This window comes from Hippoglossus hippoglossus, chromosome 7 (assembly GCF_009819705.1).
Source record: "Hippoglossus hippoglossus isolate fHipHip1 chromosome 7, fHipHip1.pri, whole genome shotgun sequence".
Lineage (NCBI taxonomy): Eukaryota > Metazoa > Chordata > Actinopteri > Pleuronectiformes > Pleuronectidae > Hippoglossus > Hippoglossus hippoglossus.
Genome location: NC_047157.1, coordinates 19,366,573 through 19,391,302, shown reverse-complemented (window position 1 = coordinate 19,391,302; position 24,730 = coordinate 19,366,573). Strand labels below are relative to the sequence as shown.

The following is a 24,730-nucleotide window of genomic DNA, read 5'->3' as shown; positions in this document are numbered from 1 at the left end:
GGATCATAGGCAGCATAAGTATAGTATAAGTGTAAGTTAAAGTATAAGTTTAAGAGGCTTAAAAGCTCACTAGATAGCATGTTTGCTTAATAAAGTATAAAAGTGATATAAGAGGTTACAGGTGCTACAACCTTTGAACAGAGTCAGGCTAGCAGTTTCCACCTGTTTCCAGTCTTTGTGCTAAGCTAATTAATAGTTGTATATTATCTTTTTACTGTACTATAAAATCAGTCTCACCATCTAAAAGAATCATACAAATTTACATCCCAAAATGTAGCTGCATAACTGAACATGTTATTTAATTAATTCACAGCGACGAATGACTCCAACGGCTAATTAATGTTATCGAACCACGGCACAAATCAGGCTGAGCCCTCTGAGTTTTAGTCGGGAGAAGCTGCTGCCAGTCGCTGATCCATCAGACAGGCCCCAGCACATCATCATGCTGAGAGGATTGCGCTGCTTGAAAGGATTACACCATTTGACATTTTCCCCCGACCAAAGTGCTTAACCACTTTGATTAGAGACCCAAAAATATAAAATAAGATAAATTCATGACGAAGGCGCATCAGTGTGGGATACTTTTAGGGCCTGATTATGTTCTCGTGGGGCCGATGTGGCTCAATCTGGGATCAATGTAAGATTATTTGAGGACATGTAGCACCATCCACCCACTGTGTAGGCAATGTAATACAATGTAAAGTAAATATTATCTCCCGTGTTGCCCTGTAGCCTCTGATGCAGTTCCCTCAAGGCTGCTTTGCATTGTCTGTTTCTACTTAAACTGTAAAAACAGAGATGAAAAACTGCAGGAGTCCTTTTTACTGAAGTGAAACAGATATACGGAACGTAAATCCTGCCATATAACCACAGATAGGCCGTTTTTCTTTCGCTGTAGACATGCCACACTTTGTTAGAATTCAAAGTTGAAGTTTAATTTCTTTGGTTTCTTCAGGTTTCTCTGCCACGGAAATATAAAGTGATTGTTTACACAGTTCCTTGAATACTAATTGTATCCATATTAATATCCACCAGCTAACTACCTATCTGGCGCTCTACAACATACGAGGGGATTTATTGATCGGTTCCAGATGTGGCCTGTGTTCTGTCTTCTCTCAGCAGTTGTTTCCCATCCAACTCCTACTCATTAAGTTAGATCTCAAACACGATAAAGGTGTATTGGATTCCTTTATCATCCCATAATTGCTGTGCTGATAAAAATTCAATATAGATGTGGAAATGCCGTGATTGGTTTTTCTAATAGCAGTCATCCATCATATAAGAAATGTAAAATGTTTTCACATGCTTTTTCTGGACAGCTGGGATTACACAATGTGTTTGAAAGACTCTGAACATGTCTGCTACCATTTATATGTAAAACTGCCAGAAGCCAAATCAGGTCACATACATGAATGAGAAAGAGAAGATTGGCCTCTGTGTCACAGGATTCATTTGCAAAATTATTGGAAAAGAATTATTAATTATTATTTATCCCTTATCTATCATTATTTTTTCACTTACACAAATATATTTGCCGCTTTAGCGCTTTAGACTCTAATTTCATCCAGTAACTATATCTAAATGGGTTATTATTTGTTTACGTTTGAATTCACTAAACGCTGCTCACTTACTTGTGCAGCACCTTTTTAAAAGCCTAGACTTCAATGTGAAATCCATACTGTTCAATACACTGACCTCAGCCTTTACTATCTCGGGTAATCTTGTAAAATCTCAATGGCAAATATTTAACTGGGGTCAGTCAGAGGATAAAACCATAAAAACATAAAGGCTGCAGCCTTAGGAGCAGAGAAGGTTAACAGCACTGGGAATCTGGGGGACTCGCTCACATGACTCAATGGCAGTATTTGGCAAATGTAGACTCAGAATAATTTGTGCTCCAGGTTTGTGCAAGTTGCCTGACATTGCTAGTGTGATGGGGACAAAGTGTCGGAATGAAGATCTCCTCCCTCATTTATCATCACTTGATGAGGACTCTCAAGGACGAGGGGGGGGGGGGCGTATCTGTATGTGACAGAGGGAGTAAAAAACACTTTTGTAGAAGTGCAATAAGAAATGCATAGTGAGAGCGTCAATATTTTAGTATCTTTGTCGGGTTTATTTGTGTGTTATAAATGACACAGAGAGAATCAGCTCTGTGAGAAGCAGTGATATTAATTGAGTGTACTGAGGGTTAATCTCCACGACCAGTGACGTAGCCAATGTTTCATCTGATCGGAGGCAACCTAACCTTTGTTTTCTCACAAACTGCGTCTGAAAACTTCTCTGTATGCACACGGGCCTTTTCCACGACCAATATTCAACATACTTAAACATAAAACAAGTTTTTAAAGTAAATTACTTCAAAAACCCTGTTTTACTGTCGTTACCTTCATGCTCCAATTTGGTCCAGATGGGAAATTCCTCTGTCTTCTGCTTTTGAAGTGGAATAGGAAAATATGGACGCTTGAAAAAAAGACATTTTTGAAATGTTTTCACTTTAAGAATTTAAACAAATAGTTATTGAAGAAATATTGATAGATGAATAATGTTTTACCTGACCTCACTTAGGGATTTTGCTTAGAAATAACTTTTCAAACCAATCTATATGAGTAGAAACATACTGTTAAAACAAAATACAATATAACAAATTGAGTTTTGGCAATATTTACTTTTGTATGACATGTTCCAACAACTCTGTAATTCTTCACCAAAACAACTCAACTTCCCAAGTTATTCCAGCTTTGTTCTAAATCAGTTAATAAAATGTTATCACAAACAAATCAAATACAATTCAAAGTGCTTTAAAGGTGATTGACAGTACATAGGAGATTAAAAATGACTTAAACATTTGGATTTAGAGAATAATGTTTACCAAAGCAATCAATAATAAGAGAATACAATAATACAATAAAGTTATTATAAGAAAGGATCAATAAATACAAAAAATAAAAGGAAGCACTAAAGACAGAAAAACAATGTATCAGTTAATACGTAAAATAAACTACATTCACCTATTGGGACATTCACATAAATCTTTTGAAAAAAGTTTGAACACATTTCGCTGATTGTTCCAACACCACACAAATGCATTATCAATCATTAGACCTCTGCAAATTATCCAATTTTAGAGATGACTTCTTTAAAGATGCTCAAAAAATTCTATTGAACAGCACCTGCATCTACATAAACTTTGAATACCTTGTAGTTGTGGTAGTGTAGGGAAATGGGCTAGCAAACATGGGGGCTCACAGGTTGAAAGTGAAACATTAAAAAAGTAAAAGCATAAAAAAAACATTCTGGTGTTAAGATTTGAAACTAGGGTGAATTTAAAATGACAATTCTGTCTAATAGGAAGGAACCACGTTGAATTATTCATCCCCCCCTCTTGGAAATACGTTATGTCTAAAATCATGACCGAGCCTGAAACCTCCTCTGACAGCCGCTGTGCTTTAGGGTTTGTGTGGGAGGACGCATGTTTTGCGGGTGGAAGCTGCAGGAGGGGCATACACTGTACATAACTCTCTCCCCCTGGTGTTGAATGCGAGCGATGACAGACAGATGGTTTGGCCGACAGGACCACAGATCATTTTTGGTCTTTGGGTTTCCTGGCTGAGTCCAGCTTGAGGACAAATTCCGAGCTCCATCTCATCCCACCTCCTGACTGCTCCCAGAGCCCCCTATCACTCGTAAATCTTAAATCTCCCAGGACGGCGTTGCCAATAATGACAGAGTGGTCCCTGTAGAGGGAATTTTGCATGTTGCACTCTGTCAACTTCAACACTTGCAGCCCGGGGTGACAGTGGGCTATACAGTGATGGACACAGGCATATGGGTTTGAAAAAGGTCTGGATATTATATACATCAGTAAATACAACACGCCAGATTTTGACATGTCTCAAAAAGGTGGTTTCCAAGTTGCTGAAGGAGACGATCAAGGAAACATTAAGCAGACACAAAAATGTACTTTGTATGAGCAAATGCTTTTTGACACGAGATAAGATAAGAGTTTTTCATACTTAACGTCTATCATCTTTCATTTAGTCTGAATGATCTTAGTGAAGGATTGTCTGTATAGTCATCATTTACAAATACCCCCCCCCCCAAACAAATATGAAACGAAAATAAACACTGAGAAAGACATTTCAAAACAAACTGTGACAAACTAATAGTCCCATCACAACTGATTACCGAACCTGATCTGGGTTTTTTTTATTTCTTTGTGTGAAGTTTTTTTACCTAAATAGGTGTGACGGGGGTTAGATGTCAGCGTGGTGCTCGGCCGCTGCAGGACCTGAATAAAGGGCGGTGAGCAGCAGGCCCTGTGCTTGATCATGAAAAAGGAAATGTGGATTTCAGCCCATCGCTCCATGGCCTTAATCTGCAGGATTAGAGCATCAGAAAGTTCCCTGCGCTGTGTGTTTGCGTCTGTGCACATGCAAGTGCATTCGGCGCTTTCTTAGTCGAAAGCATAACGTACATGTGTGTAGCGTGTGATGTGGAACACCGTCTTCACACCAACATACTGTAGGTGTGAATGAGTTCGTTGATTCAAGTATCCAGAGCCACAAGTGCAGCAGCAGTAGGCAGACAGGCGGGGTGGAGGGAGGCGGGGAGGGAGGGAGGGAGGTGTTCGTGGGTTAAGAGCTAAAGCCGCTTGGCCCGGATGAAGATGGCTCTCAGGCCTTCTGCCAATCAGAACCCAGCCAACAGCCCACTCTCACTGACAGGGCAGGGAAATGGTGAGCTAGGCCACACGCATACCACATGTTCATGCTATGGAGTATATGATGCAGACACTGTACGGTGCATATCCGAGCTTTGTGGGGACGGAGAGAAAGAGTGAGCACTCTGCTTCAACTTTTATCAACAGATGTTTTGCCACTTGGGGGAAGCGACAACAGTGACTCATTACGACCTTTGTCGAAGTTGTCCATCACGTGTAGACATTAGGAAATGAATATTATTTATAGCGTACCTGCTCTTTTTCAGCAACATCAACATATATACTCACAAATAACCAGTGGTGGAATATAACAAAGCCTATTTACTTGGTAACTATACTAAGGTATTTAAGGCATCTGAAGCACTCTTTAAGAATATAGAAACAGTAAAGATGTATAGGCTACTACATAATGGAATATAGGTTACAATCTCTAAGTGCTTTTACTTTTAATACTTCAATTACCTTTTAAAGCAAATACTTGTTACTCATGTAGAAAGGTTCATATGGTGCTTTTACTTTTACTTAAATACATTATTGTCTTTTTATTTGTAATTTTGTTCAAGTTAATCGTTTGATTACTCCCTCCAACACTGGAAACAACACACTTAAAAAGTAATTCTTTAAATTATAACCAACTCTGAAGTTAAAGTGTAATTTCTAGTGTATTATTTGGTTATAGATGTTATGGTTATGGAGTTACAAATAAAAACACATGCAATGATAGTTCAGTGACATTGTTATTTTTCAAAGTACAATTTTTATACAACTTCATAAAGCTTGTCTTAAGAGTTGAGACTGTGAGAATTTTGGGACTTTCTCATGAGGGGCTGGGGGCGTGTACACAAAAAAAACATGTGAATGTGCATTTTCTTAATAACTATAGTTGCTGCAGGTTGGACTGCTCAGACTCTCATTCCTGGAAATTGTGTCCTTTCTTTCTACACAGTTAAGCCTTGTTCATACCTCCGTGAAGGATCAGCACAGAACCTGAGGCGTCACGTTCACCTGTAGGGGCCTACAACATTGAAAGCATTTATACTTGTGCTCGGGTGCGTCTGTGTCTGTCCACATGTTGGAGTTGGCGTTGATAGAAGTTACTTTCACTTAAATCACTGCAATTCATAAAAGAGATGATATCTACAAACATGGGAAGTGACTGGGGCTGAGATTTGTGAGCTTGTCCGAGCACTGAAAGGAATAAACGAGACACGCGTTGATAAAGCTTTACTTTGTGGTGATGATAATCCTGATCTTCGCCTTTATCCACCTCGTGAAAATCATTTATTTTATGTTTAGCAGGCTGTTTATCTTCCTCGTGTGTCGTCTGTTGAATGTGCTTCTGTCAGTAGTATTAGATGATAGATTATAGTCTGAAATCCTCCCATGATAATAAAATAGCATCACTCCCTCTGTAACCATCTGCCAGATTCAAACTATTGACACATTTGTGCACGATTCTCCTTGTCTATGTTAGTATGACTTTCTCCTTCCTCATCTCCCTGTCATGACCTGCACCTCTAATGGACTCTAAGGGACTTTTTGAACTTTTGGACTTTGTTGGGTCTTAGGATTTTTGTTGTGTCTTTGGACTGTTTTATGGGACTTTGGACTCTTTGCCTGGGACGTTGAACTGTTTTATGGGACTTTGGACTCTTTGCCTGGGACTTTGGACTGTTTTATGGGACTTTGGACTCTTTACTGGGATTTTGGACTCTTTTGTTGGGACTTTGGACTCTTTAATGGGACTTTGGACTCTTTACTGGGACTTTGGACTCTTTTGTTGGGACTTTGGACTCTTTAATGGGACTTTGGACTCTTTACTGGGACTTTGGACTCTTTTGTTGTGAACTTTGGACTCTTTAGGTTGCTGATGTCATCGCTTATAAACCAAATAACATAAGTGTACAGTAAGCATTTAATAAAAGGGTATCTACATTCAAATATTTCACCTTTGTCACCTACAGCCAGCACGTCCATCTTTCACAGACATTTTCATGATTAATATGCATTTATTTTAAATTGCTGCCTGTTACCCCTGATCCTTTTTCTTCTCTCTTCATTTTATGTAAATATTGGAAAGAAATGTCAAGGTCTTTAAACCTTCAAATCCCATAATTTATTAACAGCATCAGTGTTTTTTTTCTCCACATTCCGACTTCAAAGCACACTAACACACTGAAGCTGGAACGACTTCACATCTCGGGAAACGGGACCTTCCGAGGAGCATGTGAACGCACGATCAGTCTCTGTGCTTCCCGTCCTCTGGGTCAGTTTCACGTGTTCGTCTCCTCAGTTTGACCTTGTGCCTCTGTTGCCCAATGTTTCAATGTTTCCAGCTCTGTTCCTCAGCCTGTGAGTTTTCTTTCTGCCTGGCTTCCTGCCTACCTCTTGACTGGAGCAGAATATATATCCTTCAGTGCACCTGGGTCGGGAACTCCTTAACCCTGCAACACACTCAAACATCGTGACTACGCTCTGAATTGGAGCAATTACAGTGGAGCTGCACTAACGAATGCTGTTTAAAATATCAGCCGGGCCCGAGCATCACAATGTGAGCCTGATGCAGTCTGTGGCTGGTTTCAGTCAGTGAGGATAAAGTCTCTCTTAACATCTGCCAAAACCCAGAGATCATCTAACCAGACATGGACACACAGTTCACTGTGACATTCAAATACTAATGGTTTGGGGAGAAAAAAAAGCCTTTTTTCCCTCCTCTTCTTTCATCCATTAAATGCCAGTTGTGTTTTTGGCCATGCCATTTCATCACGAGGCAGGTGGTGTGGATTAGAGATGCTCTCTAAACTTCAGGATGGGATGATACACGCACCACACAAGAATGTACAACGCAAGAGCCCAAAGATTTCCTGTCTTTTAAAGCCACCTGAACACCTCTTTATGTAACTTTTTCATAATCACCTCATCATGTGGCCTGTCCTCACTTTACCCCTTTAATTTCATCACTATTTTGTCCCCTTTTCTCAATCAACCAGCTCTGCCTCACCCTATTTACTCTCATTCATCATTTTCTCTCGCAATCTATCTTTTCTATTCATTCAACCATCCGTCCTCGGGTGAGTGACACTGTCTTCCTCAGAAGCCGTGACCTCTCTGTGACCTACCGCTGTTCAGAGATATGTCACCTGTAGTCAGAGTCTTGGTCAAACAATGTGATGTTTAATCAGAAGGGGCACAGCGATGACAGGTTTCCGACTACTGGCTACAAATTCACTCAGAGCGGAGGCCGAGCACTTTTCTTTCAGTTATATCTTTTAAATTAAAAGAAGAGTGTGTGTGTGTGTGTGTGTGTGTGTGTGTGTGTGTGTGTGTGTGTGTGTGTGTGTGTGTGTGTGTGTGTGTGTGTGTGTGTGTGTGTGTGTGTGTGTGTGTGTGTGTGTGTGTGTGCGCGCGCTTGCTTGCAAGTTATACAAGCGCAGCCTGCAGGCCTTTCACAGATAATGGGCCATGGTCGTGCAGGAAATATATAAAAGAAAAAAGCATCGCAGGGGGAAAATAACAAAAGAGGGATGAATACACAGTAATGAAATGGAATCTCATCTTCTGTCTGAAAAGAACATCAAAATAGATGTTTATTCTCAGGAGGCAGCATTTTTTCATCTGTCTCTCAATCCCTCTCCATCCATCCCTCTCTCATGATGAGATGGATGATGATGATGAACATGCGTGAGGGAGAGAGAGAGGGAGAGAGGGAGGGAGGGAGGGAGGGAGGGGGGAGGAGAGGGATAATACCTTCTGAATACATGATGAATGTAGTCATCGGGCTTAAACTGACAGGGGGGTGAGTGGTGCACAGGGACTGAGACCGTGCATGTGAGTGACAGCGAGCACCATCATCAACTCTCCCCCGCAGCCGCTCTCAGTCTCTCCATCCTCCTCCCGCAGAGAGACGGAGGGAATCACACAGCAGACACATAAAAAAGAGGATACTGCTTTTTTTTAGACTGGGAAAGGAAGAGGAAAGGGGCATCAGGAAGCAAAAGTAAAGTCCGTCTTGTTGCTGGCTCCAGCCCAACAGGAGCTTTTCTCTTTTTTTTTTCTCAGAAAGAGCCGTGCTCCGTGTGCACAGCCCGAGGAGGAGAGAGGATGCTGAACAACATAACAGACTGCGAGGAGGGAGAGGGGGGACCCAACAGCCAGGGTGAGTGACGAAACCTGCCACAGGCTGATGAGAGAGGAGTGTGAGGCATCACTTTGCAGATGAAGTGAAAGCATGTGAGCGCACACGTAGGAGTATGGGAAAGTTAGGGAAACAAGATTATGTCATTTCATTGATGTAGAGACAAATGATTAATCCTTGCAAAATTGCATCTGCATTTGCAAGGCAGAGATAATCAGAGGAAACTCTTGGACCTGAAAACTCTTTCAGTGTTCGGGTTTGGGTCAGACTCAAATATGAATGCTCCATATGCTGTGAGATTGGAAACAGGTGGATGGGCTCCAGTGACGGATCTGTTTGATCCACAGCACCACTGCTTCAGCTCTCACACACCGCTCCTCCCAGATATCTATATTCATCCTGTGCTTGAAGATTCAAATCCCCCATGTCACCAACACTTTCTGCATTCAACAAAAAGGTTAAACAGCGGAGTGAGTGCAGCCCAGACAATGCATTCTCAAACTCATTCATGTCCCTCCCCCCCATAAAGAAGATCTCACCCAGGGGTAAAATCTGCATCTCATAATGTTTCATAATGTTCAGAGAGCTTGGCTCTGAGCAGAAAAAGTCATTTTATGATTATAGTGGACAATCCTGTAGTTTGTGACTATAAATAACAAATGGTAACATGGGTTTTTTATTTAGTTGTCAAGGAAAATGCACAGGTTTCTGCTACTTCTGAAATGTGCTTTTCTGAACTCAAACATGCACATTTTAATATGGCATAAAAATGCAAAAGCTACAATAAATTGGATCATAGGATTTGTTGTTTTTTTTACAAATTTTATAATGATTACATGAGCTCAAAATTCAAAACTAAAAAAGAGAATAAAATAAAAGATCAATAAAAGGTATGGTACCTCTTGCCCATGTTCATGTCTTTTTTTCACATCAGTTCAGCATCAGTTTGCACATTTGCAACTATTTCCACCTGCACACTGGATAATCATGTGATCATACACTGACCAATGACTGGTCACTTCATTATTTTGAAGCTGGATAATAGGCAGATTGCACACAAACAGAGAAAAAAGGTTATCACGTTCACACACACACACACACTTAACAAATAATTATTTAATAAAGAAAATAACCTGCAGGAAAAAAAACATTAGTTGCGATCATTGTTGTTGTATGACTCCAGGGATTACAATGAAAGATGGTGGAAGGATGTGGTATTGGTCAGGAAAGAAACCATTCAATTGTTAAATGTGGCTCTGGATCGAGGGGCAGATTTTTTCGCTCTTTCCTAAACATTGTGAGATTTAGGGCATTTTTCAAGATCTTTGTTGAATTGTCACAGAATAATTCATGGATCTTGATGAGATCAATTAGTCATCTTAGGAGAGATAAGCAATTTGGTGCTGATCCAAATGAAAACCCGGATCTTGTGAAATCATATGGTTTCATACAGGGACTGTTGGGCCTCAGTGGAAGTCTGTGATCTCTGAGTGTCATTCTGGTAATAATGTTATAATTCCATCTGTGAACACAAATGTCAATTCAGGAATCCGCCCGTGCTGTAAGTTGATTAAGTGGATTTTTTGGGGTTAAACATCAGAATATAATCCATTTGGAAATCCACACATGTGCAGCCAAGTCTAATGTGTAATTGCAGGACAAAAACTTCTTCTGTTGCCGGAGGACTTTCCTCTTCTCTGTTGTATTGTATTGGCATTCCTCCCTGGGCCTGTTGTTTGAAAGGATTAGGGCAGAAAATTGGATCACAAGAACAATAACATTATATTGAGGAGAAAATTCAGGCTGCAGTGACCCTCCCCTATTCTCTGAGAGCTGTTCGTCATTCAACCAGAGCTGTGACACATTCACGTCTTCTCAGGGGGAAGTAATCAGTGATTAGGGGGAATGCAAAGGCAGAAATAATAGTGTGTGTGTACAAATCAGTGCTGTGTGGTCTTGATGATGAGGAAGGAATGAAGCTGTAGTGTTTCCATGAGTAGTGTTTCCATGAAACCAATAATGTACTGAAATGCTCTGGTGGGATTGAGCAACAAAAGAAGGTAACCTGAAATAACCTGTTGGAAGAAAGTTTTTCAGAAGGTTTTATCGTATTTTAATGGTGATTGAATACATTCATTTTGTATTTATCTGTATTATTACCTCAACCAATGAGGTTAGGTTTTACCCCCTGTCCATCTGTTTGTAAGTTATGTTTGTTTGTTTGTAAGCAAGACTTCACAAGAACAACTCAACGGATGTCCACCACTGATATCTATGAGTTTGTGAAATTTGGTGAAGCTTGATTGAATTTTAGAGGCTGGTTGGGCCTTGGCCGAGGTAATCACCCTCCTATAGGTGACATTCTAGTGTGGTTGTAGCTCTCTCCCCATTCCTTTAGATTGGGGCCTGGTCTTACTTACAGGGACTTTGATATAGTCAGAGTTGACTTACCTGTAGGTGCATGGTAAATACGAGCTTAAAGAGCACTTTCATAAGAACACCTGTTTACCTACATGTTAACCAATCAGGGGGCAGCAGTGCAGTTCGACAAATGATGCAGATACAGGTCAGTTATTGTTCATGCCAAACATCAGAATGGGGAACATATGTGACGTTGGATAAACGGTTGTTGGAGCCAGACAGCTGGTGTGAGAATTTCTGAACCTGTTGATCTCCGAGGATTTTCACATTTTCACATTTTCACACGTCTCTAAGGTTTTTACTCAGAATGGTGTGTAAACAACGAGCAGGAGTTCGGGGGATGAGGGAGGTCAGAGGAGGATGGTCGGACTGATTGGAGGTGACAGAAAGGTTGTGATAACTCCGATAACCAGAAAACTATTTCAGAAACCTCGACACGCCATTACTTGAGGCAGTTGGATGACATCATGTCGGGTTCCACCCCTGTCTGTGGAGAACAGAAATGTGAGGCTGCAGCTGATACAAGCTCAGGCTGGAAAAACACACTAATACTGACCATGACGGTTAATCTGTAAAAGCTACTCCATGTTTTACGGAGTTTACAATTGAGCTGTAGCCGCTGGTAATTGTTGATTTTTGGCTCGCAGTTCTATAAAAGCACATGATCGATTCAAGCATGGAGACTAATGGCAACGTATGTGAGTAATGCAGACTCAGAGGTGAGGATTTTATTATGAAACTGAATTGGATGAATTAAGACAAATGTACATTAAAAAAGCTTAATTTTCACCACTGTTTATTTTAAAGGGTTGTTCACAGAGCAGCAGATGCTTCTAATTGTAACGTGTCCTTGATTTGATCGGTGGATGTCTTGGGGCGGACGGTGTGGAATTGCCCCCTTGAGCCTCTTCAAAGTGAGACATTAAACCTTGGATGGACGTGCCTGCACACACACACACACACAGACACACACAAAGTAAAATGATCAGTGAGAGATTCAGAACAATGTCAAAGATACAAAGAACGACAACTACAACGATACTCAACATGCAAAATGACTTAAAGTGACACAATAGGAGCACAACAAAAAAGAGATGAAAAAAAGACCACAAAGACAGAACTGACTAAAAAGAAAATTAACCACTGAAGCAAAATTGCCATTGTCACATATTCCATCCATGCTGAGATGCTTAAGCTTTAAATAACTGCTGCAGTTTCCCTGATAGGTTTTCTATTGTTTTGACAATCAGACAAATTGATTCAGATTCAAACACCAGGAGGATGAGCAGGCCACATCTGGCCAGCAGATTAGATCCAGCTCAGCCCGCTGCAGTTGTGTTACAAAGGGCAGGAGGGGCATCGGATATCTGACGAACTTTAAAGGAATAGTTTGAAATTTTAGGAAAAAAATGCTCACTGGGGTTTGGATGGGAAGATCGTTATATAACACACTGTCTGTTACACATGGAGCTGCAGGTGAAGGTTAGCATTATGACTGTCTGGAGCCTTCGCTGATCTTCTGTTGGAATCGTTGTGTTTATCAACTTTGACTATGACGTTTTCCTTGTGTTTGGTTTTTATATTTACATTTGTGCACTTTGAGTTCATTACTTCCTGTTTTATTTTGAAACTTGTCTCCTTGTGTGTTTCTCTTACTTTACGTCCTTTGTCCTGTTTCCCTTTGTTGATTACCTTCCCTTCCTTAATAGACCTCAACAGCATCATTCATCAGATTTAAATTATCCGCTATTATTATAATAATAATAATAGCTTGAATTTATACAGCACCTTTTGAGAAAAAAGAGGGGAAAAAAAGATAAGAAAGTAATTCGCACAGAACAGGATAGAAATAAATAGCAGGGTGGAGCGTTAACTGAGGCCAAGCCCTTAGTGAGCAGGTGGTGTTTGAGGAGAGTAATCCAGGCGGGAGGTGATGAAGGCATGAAGGAGGGTTTCTGTCACAGAGTCTGCGAGTGTCTGGAAATGTTTTTGAGATGAAAGAAGGCGGATTTGGTGTCGATTTGATGTGGAATTGGAAAGGGTCAAGAATGACAGCCAGGTTGCGGACCTCGGGGGATAGAATGATGGAGCAGCTGTGAATGTCGAGGAGGTGATCTACAACCTTCTGGAGCTGTAATATTGTAACCATCCACCGTAGGCTTACCACGAGCTACGAGGCTGTGTAGCCATGTTACATGCTCCGGTAGAAGTCACAAATCATATGATATGATATCAACTGTGTTTATTGAAAATCATGTTTTATCCGTGATGTCAAGGAGAAATACTCCCCATAATCCTCGGGTGTAGAAGCAACATCTCTGATTGGTGGAGCTTGCTGTCAGCTAATGTTTATAAGAACAATGAAAATAATGTTGGATCTTTACGTTACTTTTACCACAGAGCAACAACGATTTCCCTTTTCTAATGCCTACCGCATTTTTTTAGAGTCAACGAGAAGATTGTCCAAAGGGGTGGAAAATCACTACGAGGTTAGATTCAAGATGAAGCAGCTGGAGATCATTGGAAAGGGATCATTTGCAATGGTTTATGGGACGTGTATTTTCTGACTGACTTGTGATTGGTCGAGTGCATGTATTAGTGAGACCTTGCTATGGAGGCTCCATTCCTTGATCACTACTATGCAGACTCTGGTTCCAAATGAGCAAGATGGCAGCGTTCATAACCAGGATATTGTGTCCTTCTTCCCGGTTAGTGTTTGTCCAGTGTTTGTCCAGTTGGTGGTTTGTCTTTTGTAGGTTTGTCTGAGCTGTAGTTGACCTGAGCAGTCATATATCTGTGTATCAGGTATTATCTCATTGCAGAGGAGCGCTGCATTATGTAAAGCTGCCTGTATAGAGGATTTTTAAATATTACTGCTTCCTGGTAATTTCATTGATGTATCCTCAGCTGATGCACAGCTTTAATAAACTGGCACAGAGCAGACAAACCATGTCAGTGATTGTCAGTAATCCTCCGACGTATTGTCCGTGGCTCTTCAATTACTGAGCATTGAAGAAAGAGTGTGTCACAACACTGACTTTAATCAATAGAGGGTGAGAAGGTCAACGTGAGGAAGTTGGATTAAGAAGGTCTTGACATCTTCTGCACATTTTTACAGATTGATCAAATTCAATGTGGTTAATGCATGTGTGTTATTGTGAAGTGCAACCACCTCCATCACAGCTCTTCAGCACTTCAGATCAACTCTTTTAATAACCTGCTTGACATGATGTAACAGCAAGGCCAGGAACATAAGGAAAGGACCTGAATGTAAAGACAGGCTGATGTGGTTAAGGGGATTTAATGTGAAACAGGCAGGTTTACAAGCAGACAAGTTGACGATGCTGGCAGGCAGGAACAAAAACACACTAAAGCTGCTTTCAGACATGCACTGAACTCTGGAGATCCTCTGGACGTTCTCTAGAGGGGCTGCAGCTGTGTTTCAATTTGCGGGCCGCATCCTGAGGAGGCTGCATTTGAAGACCGATTGCATCACAGCAGCGTGACAAGACTGTCCAAATTCGAAGGCTCCTCCAGGTGGATCCTTCCCAGCCCAACATGTCCAATGAGTCATTGCGCTTCTGGGAAAAACTTTTTCAAAACGGAAATGGCAGCAGCAAGCGAGTCAAAAACATCAGGAAAATGTATTTTTAAATATAAGTACTCAGCCGAACAGCTAAGTTGATGACCTACAGAGTTAGCTCAATTGTTTCCTTGTTCATTATTTCTATATTCAAGCATCAAGATATCAAGACCATCCAAAAAAAGTTTTCCACACATTTTCACTGAATTTCAACATAAGCTACAACCATTTATCAGTGCATTTATTGCTTTTTGCTGACAGCGCACGTCCCTGGGAGATGTGATGATGTAAATTTTGACATTGCTGTGAGAGTGGGTCACGCCTGATTTGTTAATTCTAAGAGGGATGTGAACAATTTCCTGCCTGTTTTATTTTTGTTGGTCACTAGGAAATATCCCAGTGGTCCTGAATGAAATAATTATCACACAAATCTACAATTTCCCTCGGCATTACTGAGCTCATATCAAGTTTCTGGTCACTGTTTAGCTTTCTGGCTCACAGACTTACTGCTTTGGTTCACTCTCACCTGGTTGGAAACATCTAAAGAAAACTTTGTACAACAGCTGCTCAGTATAAGATGACAGACAGACAGCTGGTGAATATAGTGGAGCATTTATCAGCCAAATTATTCTCTCTAAGAGACCGTGATGATTGGATTTATATTGTTTAGGTTGACAGAAACACGACTCTAAATGAATACTAATGTTGCTCATATCTGCTGAACCTGTAAAAATGCAAATGCTTGCGAACTAGTACACCATATTAACTTAATTTTTTGGTTTACAAGTTGTTTCTGCTGCCCCAAGCGACCAAAAAGTAGTAATTACAGGTTTAATTCTTAGACATGTATAAAAAGATGGACGATGCATCTCTACCTCCTTCCACTATCCAGAAATGAAGCCAAAATATCCCGGATATGAACCCTGCCAATTGATTTTTAAACTTGGTCCATGTATGATCACTAACATGGAGGAGGCAGGTTTTATGAGCAGTACTGCAGCCAGCCACCAGGTGGTGATCGAGGCATTTTGGCTTCACTTTAGGGCAGCAGTCTTGCAGTACATCTTTACATATACAGTCTGTGGTTCATGGCTTGTTTCTACTGACCCCAGGTGGCCAAAGAATTTTATTACATTTTTAAATAAAAAGTTTATTATCACATGTGAAAACATGCGAGTTAAATGAGAAGTTTCATACCTCGCGTATCTGAATGCTATATAGCTTCAGCTAGCTTATAGAATTATTTATATTCTGGCTCAGTAACTAAATCTGCCAACAAGGCTGCCACCTCACAGTCTAAAGTAGAAAACTGTTATATTCTTTCGTGGGTGTGACTCTTCTGCAGCATCAGCTCATTATTTCAGGACACTTTTCTCCAGGCTGAGGGAAACACTGCATTGGCTCCAACAAACGGATAATCAGATTACAAAATAAATCTGTTTAATTGAGCCGTGGCAAACATACAGAGTGTTTACACTCTACCTGCATTGAGTTTGGGCTATTTTGAGTTGGATGTTGTGTTGATTGTTTATCACATTGCACCTCCTCAACACATCCAGCCTCTGCTCGTTTACAAACACGTTAACTAACAGGAACAGAGTGGTCTCATCAGCTGCCGGGAATTTCCGCCAGTAATTGAAAGCTATTCTCTTTGGTAATCACGCTCGTATGTGTCGGAGCAGCAGATGTGTGAATTGATTTCAGAGGCTTTTATTTTGTTTTGTTTAACACGAAAAAGCCTCACATCTGGAATTGCTGAGGCTGGTATGGCTTTTCTGCGGCAGCTTTTTTTTACTTGAATGATCTGCTGACAGGTTAATAAATACACCCACGTTTACATACAAGTGGACATATGTCATGTGTTGTTGGTGATAAAATTATATATATAGCCATCACACACACACACACACACACACACACACACACACACACACACACACACACACACACACACACACACACACACACACACACACACACACATAACGACTTTGAGCAAATGAAACACCAGGCATCTGAGATTTTATCTTTTGTTTTATTTACTGCATGTAATCAATCATTTAAGTTTGGGATTCATCCTCTGGGGAATAAGAAAAAAATGTCATGGCAACCCCACTGAATTGTTGTTGAGAAAATTTGGTCTTGACTAAAAGTGGTGCAATGACTAACAGACCGACATTCTCATCCACCGTCGGTCGGCAAATGGAGCAGATGCTTTTATTTCTGGCTGCTTTCGAAAATAAAGCTTCCTGTTTTTTTACAAATACTGAAGAAGCTGCAGATTGTTTTAAAATTCCTTCTACAGATTATTGTGGAAAGGGGAGAGCAGTGTTTAAGAAGTTTAGGAAGTTAGATTATGATCTGTGTGAGAGGTAGTGTTGTGCATGAACATGCTTTCATTGAACATGCTCAGGTTTTTGATCTCTTTGCAAAAAATAAACAATCACACACCAGAAGGGGGCGATAATGCAAGGAAAGCTGTTCACCAATCACCAAAAAACATCAGAACAATAATGTACATCAGCACCCAAGTGTTTACAGCACCTGCCATGTGGCTGGCATGGAAACATGCTGGCAATTTAAACATGATTTTGAAAACAGTACATGCAGGCTAGATAAAACTTCCATTGCATCTATCTTTGTACTTTCTGCATAAAGATACCTGTATATCTGTGACGATTCTCAGTCGTCCAGGTCATGGTACCTTCAGGAGTTTTTGTGCTTTCTGACACATTGCTTATCGGGATAGTTCACCCAAAAATGTAACCTTAGCACCACCAATGTGAAGATGTGGGTTTTAAATCCTGCTGCGCGGTTGATGGATGATTCACAGGAGTGCCGGCGGGGGCAGGTATGACAGACGTGACGAACAACACACAAGTGTTAAGGGGAAACACATGAGCACAAGGTGAAAAAAGGGTGGAAATGCCTCTAAATTATAGAATATATCAAATTATTCTTACGGGAGGTCCAGCTGCAGATAGAGCCAGTCATTTTAAAAACAGGAGACATGATCGTGAACTTTATTTTTTAGGTTTATCATCTTGGTTTAAAACTTCATTAAAGCAATGAACAATAAGTGAACTAAACTTATAAAGTGTGAACACTGGTGCCAGGCAGAACATCCCTACTTTAAATCAAAGCATTGAGTCAGTGACTATATGAATCAGCCCCATACTGGGGCTGATTACTTGTCCTGATTACTAAAAAAACTTGTCCGTGGATGAGGTTTTGTCCTTATTTTCTATAAAATTTGAAACTGTAATGCTATGAAAAGAACGCCTCGACCATGATTTTCCCTTAAGACGGGCTAAATGTTTCCGAAATGACACTCTGCGCTGTGTGTGGGGAGGTTGGAGAGTTCGTCAGCTTGAAATGGCGCCTTGTATGGCTGAGTTAACAAATATATTTCCCAAAATTCCTGCTCTAATTAAACCATAAAATCAATAAAATCTTCTCGGGCTACAGTCATTTTCAAAGGCAGATAATGAAAACGTATTGGTGGTTCTGAGGCCGTTTGGGGGGGAAGACGTCTGCTTGACGCTCCTCTGGCTGTTTACTCGTCTGTTTTTTCTAATTTTGATTTTGAAGCTACGACTTTATTTCCACCTTTTGAGTACGAGGAGATGTGCTACCTTTTCTACATAAATATTCAGAAAAGGGACAATTTTAAGGCGTCTTCTGAACCGGATCTTACTTGGATTTGATATCAAGGCACAACAGGAAGTGGAGCGACGCCAGAGATTCTGAACTTTTATTAATGTGGTACCCATGTTTGCCCATTCATCACCATAATGGAGAAGTGAAACTATAGTCGGTAACAGAAAGAACCAATCTCATGTGTGCCTTCAAAAGGGATATTTTGTTTCTCTCTGATACAAACTCCAGGTGAAAACTGGTCAAAGTGCTCGTGCATAAGGAGAAAATGTCAAAACACTGACAAAGGTTTTTTTTGGCAATTTCAAACATCACATCCCATAAATCCCATAAACTGTCAAAAACATTTTCACATTTTTACAAAGTAACTAAATCAAGTCCTCAAGCTTGTTAAAGGCAACATGTGGAGTTTGCTCTTGTCAGCGGGCAAACCGTTAGGGTATGAAGAGAGACTGAGCGTGGTTGACTTCATTTGATTGTTTTTATCAGTGGAATTCAGAAGGAAGGAAATAACTTGCTAATTTATTCTCTCTGCACAAAGGAATTCAAAAGAAATTGCATGTTTACATAACTATAAGAAAAACATAAGAGAGACAGAAACATGGTGAAATAGGATTTTTTATGAAATAAAAATGACAAATAATAATCGAACAGATAATGTTTGCTCATATCATCAGAGGAGTTTCTGCTTTTCTGTTGTATCGCTATCCTCACTTTTTGAGGGAGTATGTAATCAGTATGTAATAACCCCAGCTGAGTACATGTCAGACCTATCAGCAGCCTGTGACTCCTTCACTCCCTCTGAGTCTGGCATTAGCTGTAATCAGTCTGTCAATAGCATCTTGTCAGATTAGAGAGGCGGTCATTTCACAGATAAAGTTTATACAGATAGATACAGAGTTTTGCCCCGCTGCTCCCATCCATCCTCCTTATCTTATCACTGACAGCCCGAGTGAATAGAATTAAAGCCCTGAAGTGTCTGCAGGCAACATCAGAGCGTTCAAACTTAGTGACAGTTTAACCCGCTTTAACCCCTGAGTTTAACCATTAAAGAGAGGGAGTGGTGCACGTTATTTCACTTATTGAGCAGGGCTGTGGCAGTGGTCAGGGAGGCGACGTGCTTTCTTTCAGAGACTTTGGATGTTTTTATGGCAACGTCGAAGGAGGAACATTCATCAATTTCAAAAAAGACAAATTACACATTTTTTATTGCCTATGGAAAAGCTATGGATGGTTGTTCAGTTCACTTCTTTAGTCCAGGCTAAAATGTCATAACAACAATCTGCTGGATTGTCGAGGGAAAAAAAATGTACAACCTCTTTCCAGGCTCTGCATGTAAAATGACCCTGGTACACTGTCGTAGGTCATCCAATCATTTTCTGGGAAACATGAGAAATGTGAATGCCTCCATCCAGTAGTTGTTGAGATATTTCTTTCTTGACGGATCCACAGACAGATCAACATCCCGTGCAGCTAGTGGCTAGATGTGACTGCTCTGTTTCAAATAAATTTCCACTCGTATTTACACACTGGATATTTATGACTTTACCGTTCCATAATTCACCGTTTAATGTTTCCCCTGCTGGAGAAAATACAATATCATTCCTCAACTCATCATTCCATCATTCTCTGTCTTAATGGAAAGTTAAACATTTGAATTTGATGTGTGTTTTGGCCGGAAGCGTCACATTTCAGTGTGGCAGTCTAAGCTAGAGAGCCAGAGACACAGCCAGGCAGGATGCAGGCGGAGAGAGGAGACAGATTTAAATTAAACAAATGACTTCATGGAATTAGCTTTAATTCCTCAGTTGCAGCAGGCGAGGTGAAAATGAACGAGGTATGTGGTGGATGTAATTATGAGTTTGCTGTGCCACTGATTGGTGCAGTGCTCTCACTTGCTAAAGTTAATTTCTGCCTGTCTTTGTGGCCTCCAGCAGCTGCTGCATAATCCCCTTGAGCCCACGTCCTATTAAGCTTTTAAAAGCCGGTATAAACTGACCATTTTGTAATAGCCATGTCACATCAAGGGTACAAATCTGCACCGCCCTCCGCCTTTCACAGGTCTGCCTGCTGCGGTGGCATCAGTATAAACAAGATCAGATCTCCATCCTTCTGGGTCCATTGCTTCTTATCAAAAGGGTCATAACTGTCGGTCCAGAGACTCAAACAGTGACGTAGACAGAAATATTATCTGTTGTTAAAAAAGGTTTTGTGTCCAGGGACAAGTGGGGGTACATTTGGGACATTTCTTCTTTCTACTTAAGATATTTGCATGTGTTTGTTTGTGTTTTTGGTCGGACTAACGCGACACAGAGATCTCCCTCAAACATTATCAGCCAACAAGGTTATGTTTGGTTGTTTTTTGGTTAGTTAACAGGATTACACAAAAACTACATGACGGATTTCCACGATACTAGGTGGAAGGATGCGGTATGGATCAGGGAAGAACCAACTGAATTATGGTGTGGCTCCAGATTGAGGTGGGGATCCCAATATTTTTTAACTCTTTCTTTAACATTGGCATTTTTCATCATTTTTTACTGATTTACGAGGGAATAATTCATGGATTCCTTCAGACTTTAGGTATATCGGGGAACTAATTTCTGTGTGTGTGCAATTTGGTGCAGCGTGATTGAACTTAAGGGGACTGTTGGGCCTTGGGGAAGGTTTGCACTCAACTGAGAAACAATGTGATTTGTCTGTTAGCAGAATAATAGGAAAAAAATACAGATTTTCATGAAATTTGGTGTGAGGATGAAACCTCGGCCAAGAAAGAACCCATTCAATTTTGGCACAGATCCGCCTCTGATCCAGGATTTTATTAAATTATTTTCTTCAACATTATGAGATGGTGAATTTTATATTATTTCACTAATCTCTCAGGAAATGATTCGTGGATCTTGATAATGAAAAAAATCAGGCACATGTAGTGGACTGATATTGATGAGTGTGGGTTATTTGATGCAGCTCTATTGAATTAAGGGGACTGTTGGGCCTTAGTAGAGGTATTCGCTCTACTTAGCTTGACTCTTTGCCTCAAAAATTCCAAATTGTAAGAGTGAGGCAACCGCAAGCATCATGACTCGAGGTGGAGGGTTTTTCCTTAATCACCCCACCCCCCCCCCCCCATGCCAAATGTCCTGAATTTAGTTATCCAAACACTTTTCTTCTTATAGACACAGTTGGAGGGTTGTAGATAATATGTCTTCAGCATGTTTTAAATGCCATTGGTGCCTTATTTTACCTTTTAAAGGCTATAGGATTAACATCGTGTAATGTGTGACTGTTTACCTCTGCCAATGTTTTCATTGCCATTTATGTGTTTGTTTGTCTGTCTGTCAGCAGGATTACTCAAAAGCTATTAAACCGATTTCCATGATGGAACATGACGCAGAGAAAAACCCGTGAAATGTTTTAGCAGATCTGGATCCAGGATCTTCTTTTTTTCTCATCTTATTTAACCTGGACAGAGCCTTGGCGAACACTATAAAAAAAACCTTCTAGCTTGTAAATGTGTTTTTATAGGATGTCGATAGAGGGCCCTGTTGTATCATTTCAACCAATTGCTGGCAAATGTATTTTTGGTTTGGTTTGTGTATTTGAGATGATGAATGAATTTAATTTGTGTGCACTGAAATGAGCCTGTTGCTGACACCATCTGACTGGTGTTTTTTCCAGGTGAAGGTCTGCAGACTCTATATATATATCTTGCTGTTGGATAGTGTCCTGGATTCTTTGGTTTACTTTTCAAGTCAAGAAGTATTTCATCCAACCTGTGACTCAGACTTTAAGATTTGCAATAGCTTTGTTCGCAATCACAAAATATGGAGGTCGATCCACTTCACTGTGTGAGCGACTCACTGGTACAGTCCAGAGAAGTGAATAGTGGGACTTCAGAGTGCATGACTGCTATTGACTATTTAGTATTAATATCAAGGTGAAGAGTTCCTTGGACCAGAAGTACACAACATCAGGTCAGACAACCTCTGTCTTTGAGACTCCATGTACGCTCGCTATCAACATGTGTCTCCATTGTCCATATTGAGATCCTTTCTGTTCATATTCTCCTCTCGCTTGAACAGGTAAAATAAAGTTTGTAGGATCTAGGGGTCAAAACGGATTAAAATGTTTAATATTATGTGTTTATATGTGCATAATCACCTGAAACTGAGAATCATTGTGTTTTTCTTACCTTAGAATGAGCCCTTTATATCTATTATATGGAGCGGGTCCTCTTCCATGTTGTACCGCCATGTTTGTAGGGTAGACAAACCAAACTGTGGCGCTAGAGAGGACCTTTCACCTATCTGCATAACCTTCTGGCATAGGGTTGGTTGCAATATGCAACTTCACCACTAGATGCCACTAAATTCTACACACTGAACCTTTAAGCACTTTCCACTTTCCAGTTTTGTGGATATTCACATTTGTCTGAAGCTTTTATACCTGAAAATAAATCAATAAACCGATAAACCTTTTAGTGCTTCTCTGTCGCAGGACTCTCCAGGTCAGTTTCAACACTGTTTAATCTCCCAGCCCATTGTTCATCTGTGTTGTGTAAAGGAAGTTATTTACAAGGTTCAATGATAATAAATGGAGCCCAAAGGCTACAAGTAATATTGTTTCATAGGACGATTATCTAAATCGCTATTAAAACCATTTTTGAAATAATGGCAAAGCTACATTTTTGTTGCCTTTCATGAGCTCAAACTTAAATCCTCATGTAGAGCAAGACAAAGACTGTAATTATGTTTCCCTGCCTGTATTACAGCCCCCAGTTCTTCAAACTAAATGTTTGAAGGATTACCTCTGCATTAAATGTGGGCTGCATTTGTGTCCTCTGCAGAGATGCATCAAAGTGCTACAGAGAATACAGCTGTAGAAAATATATATACAGAATCTGGATTATATATTAGGCCATAATTGTTATTGGAGAAGAAACTGTAAAGCTATAGTAACATTGCATTGACTGATGACATTAGCCTGGCTCAAACCTTTGAGAGTAAACATGTCTGATAGACACCGCAGTGCCTTTAATAGCTTTGCAAACCATGCCTTGATGTGGTTAGACGAGTATGGAGACTGGGAGGTTGGGGAGGGTAACACCCAGGCCTGTTCTATATGTGTAAGCATGGGGAAGTTATTATATGTATATGAATATGATGCACAATGTTTGGTTCCTGTAATTTGTGGTCAAAACAGATGCAAAAGAGATGCAGCACAGTCGTCAGGTTTTTGGACCTGGAATGTCACTCCATACAATGCCCAACAGTCCCCTTAATAATATGCTTATTTTTTTCATCAAGGTTCATGAATTATTCTCTGAGAAATCAGAATATCCCCTTAAAAAAAAATGGATCCACACCACATCCTTATGACAAGTTTTGTGGTAATCTGTTCAATAGTTTTGACATAATCCTGCTTACAAACAAGCATAGAAACCAACAAACACACAAACGTACAGGGGTGAGAACATTACTGATGATTCAATGATCAAAATAGGGCTGCAAAACGTCAGTGTAGTCACTCGTTTCTTTATCCAGTGAAAAACAATGAACCTTTTGGATAAAGGCTGTCAAAGCTAAATATCAAGTTGTGTCATCAGCATATGTCATAAATCATAGTTGTAGTTATACGACAGGTGAAATTAGCTACTTGTTGTCATATAGACAACTTATCAGACTAAGAGTAACAGCTTTACTTTCAACTGTAAGGTCTTCACTGTGCATCGCAGCAGGCCAATTGGTCCTGAATGCACATGTCTGTGAGGAAACAGAAGTCAACCTGCAGGAGAACATTATGCAAAGTTAACCTTAGTGAAGCAGCAACGGTTTCAAACAGCTGAGGCCTCGCAGGGAGAAAGACGAACTTTCCACTCAGGGAAGAGGATTTATGAAGAGAGCGGTAAAGAGCTGGTTTAATTGGATGAAAGTGACACTAGACAGTTGTTCACTTGTGCACGATCACTTTAAAGTGACTGTACGAAAACCTTCTGACAAATTTAACACCAAATGATGCTATTTGCTGATGCCCTCTGTTGAGGTGAACTGGCCTGAATCAGAACCCTGATCATTGATTCGCTCTTTTTATGTAGCTGAGGAAGGTGAATGCAGCGCGTTGAGGGTCTCCACATGTTCTGTACCAGAAGGCCTCTCTTCCTGGAAGTGAAATATTATCCCTCTGCATGTGGTTACATTATGTTAGCACAAGA

At 40.4% G+C, this 24,730-nt stretch overlaps 1 protein-coding gene across 4 annotated transcripts in view; it reads left to right on the top strand.

The window, feature by feature from the left end:
* Positions 1-8,539: 8,539 nt before the first annotated feature.
* Positions 8,540-24,730, top strand: part of slc12a5b (solute carrier family 12 member 5b) — a 40,564-nt gene continuing 24,373 nt past the window's right edge. For all 4 annotated transcript variants that reach the window (XM_034590011.1, XM_034590008.1, XM_034590010.1 and 1 more), the window contains exon 1: positions 8,540-8,879. In XM_034590011.1, coding sequence (XP_034445902.1) covers positions 8,825-8,879 — 55 coding nt within the window. In that variant the 5' untranslated portion in view covers positions 8,540-8,824. The remainder of the gene's footprint in view (positions 8,880-24,730) is intronic.